The sequence below is a fragment of the Lytechinus pictus genome, chromosome 16 (assembly GCF_037042905.1).
Source record: "Lytechinus pictus isolate F3 Inbred chromosome 16, Lp3.0, whole genome shotgun sequence".
Lineage (NCBI taxonomy): Eukaryota > Metazoa > Echinodermata > Echinoidea > Temnopleuroida > Toxopneustidae > Lytechinus > Lytechinus pictus.
This window is the reverse complement of record NC_087260.1, coordinates 8,926,920-8,937,012: the sequence shown is the minus strand read 5'-3', so window position 1 is coordinate 8,937,012 and position 10,093 is coordinate 8,926,920. Positions and strand designations below refer to the sequence as shown.

The 10,093-nt window shown below is 38.7% G+C and overlaps 2 protein-coding genes across 2 annotated transcripts; one reads left to right on the top strand and one right to left on the bottom strand.

Annotated features, from left to right (window-relative positions):
- Positions 1–5,454: 5,454 nt before the first annotated feature.
- On the bottom strand, positions 5,455–6,690 carry LOC135157092 (uncharacterized). The gene has a single exon (XM_064111594.1). It carries the CDS (start codon positions 6,688–6,690, stop codon positions 5,455–5,457), a length of 1,236 nt encoding a protein of 411 aa, XP_063967664.1.
- Positions 6,691–7,175: 485 nt separating this feature from the next.
- Positions 7,176–8,747, top strand: LOC135157033 (uncharacterized). The gene has a single exon (XM_064111423.1). The coding sequence runs from the start codon at positions 7,296–7,298 to the stop codon at positions 8,361–8,363; it is 1,068 nt and encodes a 355-aa protein (XP_063967493.1). The 5' UTR covers positions 7,176–7,295; the 3' UTR covers positions 8,364–8,747.
- The last annotated feature ends 1,346 nt before the right edge of the window (positions 8,748–10,093 follow it).

The following is a 10,093-nucleotide window of genomic DNA, read 5'->3' as shown; positions in this document are numbered from 1 at the left end:
CGTCGAACAAATTGTGATTCTATACCAAGCAGACTAAATTTTTATTTCATTGTTTATTACTGTGTTGTTTTACGAATGGAAGTCCAAAAGGACCTTATCACATAAGAAAGTCAGTGTCACTAAAGACAGTGAACAAAAGTCGATAGGTAAGACGTTATCACATAAGAAAATCAGTGTCACAAAAGACAGTGAACAAAAGCCGATCTGTGAAACTGTATAGCCCGTATTCTGAAGTCAGGTTTAACTTAGACCATGGTCTGTCTAACTCTGTGCTAAAATTATGGGAAGCCAAAAGTGTCAACATTTTCATTAAGTTGTATGTATCTTATGTTTACTGTGCTCTTTCCTGATTCATCGATGGTTAAGACAATCATCTATTTATACTTCCTACACAATTATGAATGATTTGAGAGCCAAATGAGCTGAAATATGATATCTCTACTGTTAGTAATTTATGTAACAATTGGCTATCCATACTTAAACCACAACTTTAAACCTGAGTTTAAGTTAAACCCGACTTCAGAATACGGGCCTGAGAGATTAAATTTCAAACCTTTTATCAACCAAGTAGAAGTATGGAAATAAGATTACCAAACAGACTTCCTCATTTTTCCTTTTTTTGTTGCTTGAATTCATCAGCCAGTGACATTATACATTTTCTGAAATTTCAATTTTTGGGTAATTTACCTGACTGATTTTAAGGATGTGATGGCATTCACAATATACAGGAAGCAGCTTTTCTCAACAAATTTTTTGTAAGCTTTGATTATCAAGTTGAATCCACAGTAAAAACTTTGACGAAATATTCACCCCCTGTAAAAATGACACAGCACCAAGTAAAGACATGTAAAAGTGTGAGACTGAACATGAAATCGCCCTTAAAAATATTGGCCCGAATTCACAAAGGTGGTTTTGAAAACCATCCGTCAAACATTTCATTTTCATACCGTGTATACTGAAAAGTGTCCAATACTGATGCGCGCCTTTGTCATAGTGCATCAAATTAATGCATGTTGCCATGGGTAAGTACATGTATGCCATTTTATTCATGAGTCCAACTGTTTTGAAGAGTGGACTCATTAATTCAAAACAGTGGACTCATGAATAAAATAGCGTGCTTAACCATCGCAACATGCATTAATTTGGCGCACTGAGACAAAAGTGCGCATCAATATTGGACATTTTATGCGGTAAATTATACATGAAATCTGGATAAACCATGGGGTCAGTGACTTCAGCCGATGGTTTTCAAAACCACCTTTGTGAATTTGGGCCATTACGTTTGAAGATTGCATTTTTAGGAAAAAAAGTGAATGAACCCTACAAAATTCACCTTCCGCCAATCCTTCTGCTATATATATATATATATGCATGTATATATATAGTCTTCGATAAATCTAAATTTATTTTTCTATCCCTAAATTGCTTTATGAATGGAAGTTAAGCAAAGGAAGGAAGTTATCACATATGGTAGGCATTATCAAACTGGAAACCGGAAGCTTTTTGCAGTCTCATATCAGTTCATATGAGGGAACATGATCCTTGCATCATTATTTTGCAATGAAGAAAAAAATGAGAGGTACTCATAACAAGAATAGAAATGATGTCATAACCTTATTGAACATGCTGACAGGAGTTAATTTTTACAAAAATATTGTACAATTTTGAAATTGAAGGAGAGAAAAAATGTTCAAACAAGCCCTGGAAATTAAAAAAGAGCATCAAGAAAATCCCAATTCTCTGCAACATTATAGGGATACTCCAAGTTGATGATTTGTTTTAAACAGATAAAGAAAAATCAGGCTATCAAAACTCGGACAATTTCATCAAAATCAGATTGGTAATAACAAAGTTATATTTTAAAGATTTGTATTATTTCGCTTAAACAGTTCTATGCATGTCTTCATTACAATGCAATGAGCAAACTGAAGATATCCCCGCTACATAAGAATTTTTTTTTTCTTCAAATTTTGTCGGTCAAGAATAAACAAAAAAATGAATTAACTGGATTAAGGCATTAGATATTCATTTATGTAACTTTTTTGTCATAAAAGAGGGAGATATATCATACAAATATGTATGAAAATATCAAATAATTATGATTGAATGTAATAGCATAAGAAAAAGGAAAGTGGGGATGTGACATCATCAGCCCACCTAATGAATATTCATGATTGCATACATCTGTTTTAACAAAATACTGATAAACTTTAAAATTCAATTGCTTCATCATTTGTTCTCAGATTGTAATGAAATTCTTAACCTTTGTTCAGTGAATTTTACTCTATTATTATCATTATCATATTTAGTAGTAGTAGTAGTTGTTGTTGTAGTTGTTGTTGTTGCAGTAGTAGCAGTAGTAAAAACGTAGTAGTAGTAGTAGTAGTAGTAGTAGTAGTAGTAGTAGTAGTAGTAGTAGCAGCAGCAGCAGCAGCAGCAGCAGTAGTAGTATTAATTCAGAAAGAAATTTACAAAAACAATACATTTCAGTACAAACAATACACGATAAGAAAAATCAACCATTGGAATGGCAGGGAGAGAAATAGTTAAATTACTGTGGCATAAAGCTCCTTTTGTCCCAAATTTATCGAGATATAATCATTTTCAGCCTTGAGTAACCCTTTATACCCATCATTTCATTTTTCTTTAATATTCATTCAAATAGACTTTTACAAGAGCTAAACTATAGGCCCTTTGAATGAAAACAAAAGTTCCCATAGTACAAAATATCACCCTACTGATCTCTTCACATGGAGATCCATCGATGCATATGGGCCCCATATCATAAAGCATAGCAATCGATCATGGTGCTGATTTTTACGATTGGTCATAGACAATAATCAATGCAATCAATCGCAGAAATCCGCCCACGGTTGATTGCCTAGCCTTATGTTACAGGGACCTCTGGCTATCTGCGTCAGTCAGACTAATAGTGAAGGATACTTCCTATGTAGTTGTTATCACAGATCCCGTAGCCTTGCCTGAAAGGAAGACTGAATCTAAACATCTCAATCTACATGGACGCTTGATCACACCGATTTCGACTTCCTTCCCCTGTATTCACTCAACTTCATGCTATGTTTGTACTTAGCCTTTTTACAAGGCCTTGTCATTGAGGTTATTATTTTCCATACAGGGACTGAGATAAGACTAATGATGACCCAGAATATGCTCACAATAGTCTGCTGTGCAAAGCCTTCACTCGAGTTAAGGGGTCTGAATGCACAGCCTACAATTAAAGACTTGAATAATGAAGGCCTTTTACACAGCTTCTTCTTCTGTCTTGTGGTACGTTGGCAACCAGTCAAAAAATGAATATTTTTGCCACTGCTTTGATTTGGAGCCTTCTTTAAGAGGATGAAAAGCTTCTTTTCCTTCATCCTTTTTTTCTATTTTACTTTTTTTTCCTTCTCATATTTCCCCTTTTTTTCTTATTTTGTTTTCTTTTCTGTTAATCTTTCTTTTTTCTTTTCCTTTTTTATTTTCATTTTCTTTTTTCATCCTCTTTTTTTTTCCTTTTTTCCCTTTTTTTCTATGGGCTAGTCTTGTGTGAAGACCCACTTGTTGATCAAATTTTCAATCACTGTCTGTGCCTGCAGACTACTTTGTACTAGCCTTTTGTCAAGGACTGATGACTAAGGTTCTTTCTTATTTTCCATGAATTAAGATGAGACTACACCATTAAAATGTTGTTTAAAATATTATACGTTATGTGCTCCAAAATATTCAATACTTTTATAAATCATGAAGGTATTGTCTGGAAAAATATAAGTACATATAGAGTACCTAGAAGGAAGAAAATTCCCTGAATACTCAAGCACCTGATAAGAGTAGCCATGCATAACCCAAAAAAGATTTTTTTTTCCAGATGCTATTTTTTAATATTATTTTATAGGATTTTCACAAGAAAATTTGTGTTACCCACATTTTTCCTCATGTATTTCTTTGTTTTAGCATTTCTTTTGTACTGTATTTCTTTGACTTTTCATCTCTTTGTTTTTTCTACAAAGCATTTAACACGATTTAACCCAAACTACATCAACCAGACCAATTACTAGTACAATAAAAAGTATTCACCATTTTATGAATTTCATCTCCCATTGACTTTGACACACAAAGTGTAAAATTTAGCCTTTTTGAAAATATTGTGCTGTAAAAAGTCATGTGTTGTTAGCAATGCTATACCAGTATGTTGCAAATTTGGTCTCAAAAGTTGCATAATACTTCAAGTGATAAAGGAAAAAAAATTTGTGGCGCTTTCTATGTGCATTCTAGAAAAAAACAGGAGCATGATGCCCCCCCCCCCCCTTAAGCAGGGGAAATAATGTGAACAACTTTGAAACATTTGTATTCAAAGCACTATATGAATGTTGCATATCATTATAATTATCATCAGTAATGGAGGCTTTCAAACATGTAATCCTTCAATTTTCCATCAAATACTTCAAAATCATTTTAATGGTCAAAACACCTATTCACAGTTTACTTTTAATGAATTGTCCTACATATGGGTCAATCCATACTTTGTACTTGTAAAGGAGTGGAGTCTGACCAGGGAGTTGAACATTGATCAGTTGTTGTGATGCACAATTGGTCAAGCTACCCGGTCAAACATGAACCAGTCCCAATGGAACCCTTTCAAATCGATCAGATAAGGCAAAAAACATGGATGGCTGGAGATATGTGAAAGAGATTGGGATTCAGACAAAAGAGGCGGACAACAATTATCTTAATGACTTGTCTGAATATTGGAATATTGATCCATGAATCTTTTCTTATTTCCGAGTGGACTGGATAGAAGGTATTCACAATGAAGATAAAGTGAGAGATGATAGAGTTAACAATTCGTTGGCACTCTGAAACTTTATATGACTATTTCAAACACAATGGTGGCTAAATGCACTTCTCATTCTGGCCTCTATTGGCTATATAATTCAAAGGCTACTACCGCCCCTCCCCCCCCCCCTAAAAGGGAAGTCTTTAAGGGGATGTTGCAAGAAAATATTTGCGATTAATTGCAAATATTCTGTTATAATTTCTGAAGGTTTCCATGGCGAAGAAGAATAGTGTAGTAGGTTTCACGGTACACCATGTATTCTTTCTTGGGCATATGTTGGTCCTGAAAAGGACCACCCAATCTCGACGTTTCGACAAGTGTGTTCTTGTCGTCCTCAGGAGAATGAGCAAAGTTTGTAAAAGCAGGCCTTATATACTCTGTCGAAGTGCCGTATGCACGGTATCTCGCAGGGTACATGTCTCTGATTGGCTAGATAGGTCACATGACATCCACATATGCGGACGTGGGTGACAACACACAAATTGGGCGCGCAAAACCAGCGACGACCGGAAATTGCTGTCAGTTATCATTCCCGCTAGGATTAGCATGAATGACAAAAGTCACCACTTCTGCCCATACACTGCAGTGCTCACACGTGTGTGGAACGTCCGGGTAGGCTAATTAGGCAAATTAGCCTCTTTGTCTAGAACGGTAAGCCAGATATTGCTGAGTTGGAGGCCGCTGTCTTGAGGAACAGTGTTATGTTCCTCAATCTCCAACGCTTCTCTGACTCTCCGTTGATACCAGTAGGGGACACGGGTGACTAGTCTACTCTCATCCCAAAGAATCCGGTGATCATGCGTATGGGCATGATCGATGATTGCAGATTTTTCCCTCTCGTCTCTCCTACCATGGGCCTTGTGTTCCTTAATCCGAGTGTTGAAGGAACAACCCGTCTCTCCGATGTAAACTTTACCGCATTCACAAGGAATTCGGTAAACTCCAGGGAGGTCCTTGGAGTTGCGCTTGTCCTTATGTGTAGTGAGGGCAGATTGAAGCTTATTTGAGGAACTATGACGAACCTCAATGTCGGCTTCTCTCAAAATCCTCTGAATTTTGTGAGAGGCTGCTCCCAGATATGGAAGAACGACTCTCGCCTTGGGTTGTCCTGCACGAGGGTTCCGCGAGGGGGGAAGCTCAGTGCAGATCTTATGTGAGGGGTAGTTGTTACATTTCAAAACACGTTTGATATGCTCAAGCTCACCTCTCAGGTGGATCTGGTCACTAACCTCATGCGCTCGTTTGACTAACGTCTTGTTGATGGATCTCAGCACTGATGGGTGGTGGAATGAACGATAGTTCAAGTACCGATCAGTGTGAGTAGGTTTCCGATAAACCTGATGGGATAGGGATCCCTGTGCCGTCCTCGTAATCTTTGTATCAAGAAAGGGGATAGACCCCTCATTCTCCATTTCCATGGTGAACTTGATACACTCGTGTTGAGAGTTGAGGTGCTGTAAGAAATTGCTAGTTTCCTCAGCACCGTGTTGCCAAACCACAAAAGTGTCGTCCACATATCTAAGCCACACTTTGGGTTTGTGGGTTGCTGACTGGAGAGCCGTCTCCTCGAAATGTTCCATGAACATGTTGGCTACCACTGGGGACAGGGGAGACCCCATGGCAGCCCCTTCCGTTTGCCTGTAGAATGTGTCTCTCCATCTGAAAGAGGTGGAATTGAGGCACATCTCAAGCAGGTCATGGATCTCTAGAGGAGACAACTGTGTCCTGTCAGGGAGAGTTCTGTCAAATTTCAATCTCTCAAGGATGATGGCGCAAGCATCCTTAACTGGTACACTTGTGAACAATGACTCAACATCAAAGCTGATGAGGAGGTCATTGCTAGAGACGTTCATCTGACAGATCTGCTCAACGAAATGTTTAGAGTTTCTCACGTGATGCACGCCCTGACCAACAAGAGGCTGTAAGATGTAAGTCAAATGCTGAGCCAGTGCGTACGTGGGAGATCCTCTAGTAGACACAATAGGTCTGAGTGGAGTGTCTGGTTTATGAATCTTCGGTTGCCCAAAGATTATGGGACATAGACCAGACGAGCTCCGGAGTTGTCGGTAAATGGGTCTAGACAAGACATCCTTCCTCTGGAGAGAGAGGAGCTTATCATTAACCCTGTTAACCCGGGTTAATGATAAGCTCCTCTCTCTCCAGAGGAAGGATTTGACTTACATCAGCATTTGACTTACATCAGCATTTGACTTACATCTTACAGCCTCTTGTTGGTCAGGGCGTGCATCACGTGAGAAACTCTAAACATTTCGTTGAGCAGATCTGTCAGATGAACGTCTCTAGCAATGACCTCCTCATCAGCTTTGATGTTGAGTCATTGTTCACAAGTGTACCAGTTAAGGATGCTTGCGCCATCATCCTTGAGAGATTGAAATTTGACAGAACTCTCCCTGACAGGACACAGTTGTCTCCTCTAGAGATCCATGACCTGCTTGAGATGTGCCTCAATTCCACCTCTTTCAGATGGAGAGACACATTCTACAGGCAAACGGAAGGGGCTGCCATGGGGTCTCCCCTGTCCCCAGTGGTAGCCAACATGTTCATGGAACATTTCGAGGAGACGGCTCTCCAGTCAGCAACCCACAAACCCAAAGTGTGGCTTAGATATGTGGACGACACTTTTGTGGTTTGGCAACACGGTGCTGAGGAAACTAGCAATTTCTTACAGCACCTCAACTCTCAACACGAGTGTATCAAGTTCACCATGGAAATGGAGAATGAGGGGTCTATCCCCTTTCTTGATACAAAGATTACGAGGACGGCACAGGGATCCCTATCCCATCAGGTTTATCGGAAACCTACTCACACTGATCGGTACTTGAACTATCGTTCATTCCACCACCCATCAGTGCTGAGATCCATCAACAAGACGTTAGTCAAACGAGCGCATGAGGTTAGTGACCAGATCCACCTGAGAGGTGAGCTTGAGCATATCAAACGTGTTTTGAAATGTAACAACTACCCCTCACATAAGATCTGCACTGAGCTTCCCCCCTCGCGGAACCCTCGTGCAGGACAACCCAAGGCGAGAGTCGTTCTTCCATATCTGGGAGCAGCCTCTCACAAAATTCAGAGGATTTTGAGAGAAGCCGACATTGAGGTTCGTCATAGTTCCTCAAATAAGCTTCAATCTGCCCTCACTACACATAAGGACAAGCGCAACTCCAAGGACCTCCCTGGAGTTTACCGAATTCCTTGTGAATGCGGTAAAGTTTACATCGGAGAGACGGGTCGTTCCTTCAACACTCGGATTAAGGAACACAAGGCCCATGGTAGGAGAGACGAGAGGGAAAAATCTGCAATCATCGATCATGCCCATACGCATGATCACCGGATTCTTTGGGATGAGAGTAGACTAGTCACCCGTGTCCCCTACTGGTATCAACGGAGAGTCAGAGAAGCGTTGGAGATTGAGGAACATAACACTGTTCCTCAAGACAGCGGCCTCCAACTCAGCAATATCTGGCTTACCGTTCTAGACAAAGAGGCTAATTTGCCTAATTAGCCTACCCGGACGTTCCACACACGTGTGAGCACTGCAGTGTATGGGCGGAAGTGGTGACTTTTGTCATTCATGCTAATCCTAGCGGGAATGATAACTGACAGCAATTTCCGGTCGTCGCTGGTTTTGCGCGCCCAATTTGTGTGTTGTCACCCACGTCCGCATATGTGGATGTCATGTGACCTATCTAGCCAATCAGAGACATGTACCCTGCGAGATACCGTGCATACGGCACTTCGACAGAGTATATAAGGCCTGCTTTTACAAACTTTGCTCATTCTCCTGAGGACGACAAGAACACACTTGTCGAAACGTCGAGATTGGGTGGTCCTTTTCAGGACCAACATATGCCCAAGAAAGAATACATGGTGTACCGTGAAACCTACTACACTAAATATTCTGTTGCATTTTATCAATTTTAGGTGTAGCAATCAGATTACACTCATTGTTTCAAGAATCAGACTATTATTGTTATTATTATTTATTTGGCCATAAAAAACATGCAGAAATTGTACAATGTAATAACAAAAATACAATTTGAAATTGAATAATTAAATATGGATAGGTAGAAATGAAAGAAAAGAAGAAAAGAGAAAGAAAATGGTTTTTCCATGGGCCAGGGCCTCGCAAAAGTAAAATTCAGTACTATTGCCCAGAGGCATGCAAGCCATCATGGAAAAACCATTTGAGTATTGAACATTCCGGTATATAATCAATAACAAATTAAATTACAAGAGATATGATTGATTTAGGGACCAAAAAACAGGCTTGAAGTGTCCCACTTGTCAGGAACATTTTTATAAAATTACATTCATAAAAGTGTTATCATGTTTAATATATTGCAAGTAGTGTTTCATTTTGTGTAGTTTTGTTTTAAGTTTTCACCGATTGTATTTGTTCTGTCATGTGTACAGCGCTTTGTAACTTTTGAAAAAGCGCTTAATAAGAAGTAATTATTATAAAGTGAGTGAGGGCCTGCTGGACATGACATAACAATTCAGTGGCTTATGAATTGTTGTAATTTCTTTGTGGATGCCATGATCGACATTGTGTTATTTTTTAAAGTATGTTTTATTCTACTCTGCAGCTCTGTCTGAGAAAATTAGTTTGACAATCGTTTGGGGGCTTAAAAGCTTTAGTTGAATATATTAAAATAATATATTTCAAATTTTAAAAAAGTAAAAAATGAGTAGTTGATCATAGTTTCTTGTCTTCCAAACAGGGCATGTGAAGGAGAAAAACGAGTCTGATCTTGAGGTAATTAGGAATGTGTACCAATGACACTTTTACTTTAATACTCAGCATTCAAATTGATAAACTTATATGACGACAATACAGCAATTCTAATACACAAATTTTGTGAATTGATACGTTTGTAGAAAGAACATCCTACCATTCAATCTAATTTCATTCAATTTAATATGGTTCGAATTTTATCATGCTGCGATGGCAGCATCAGGTCAAAAACATATCAAATGGAATAAAAATGTTTTTAAAGAAATATTAGTCTTCATGAATAATATTCATACAGGTAAAATGTTAAACAATGTTGGGGAAATGTGCACCAATTCTATTGCTCCATACTCTTTCTTGAACAACCACCTTTTACACAACTGTCCTATTTACTTCAGCCTGGATGATGTACCTTGAAGTTTTAGCAGTCACTCTACACCACCATTGTGACTATTTTTAACTCACTTGAAGAACAATATCCCAGGCAAAGTCTTTCAGAA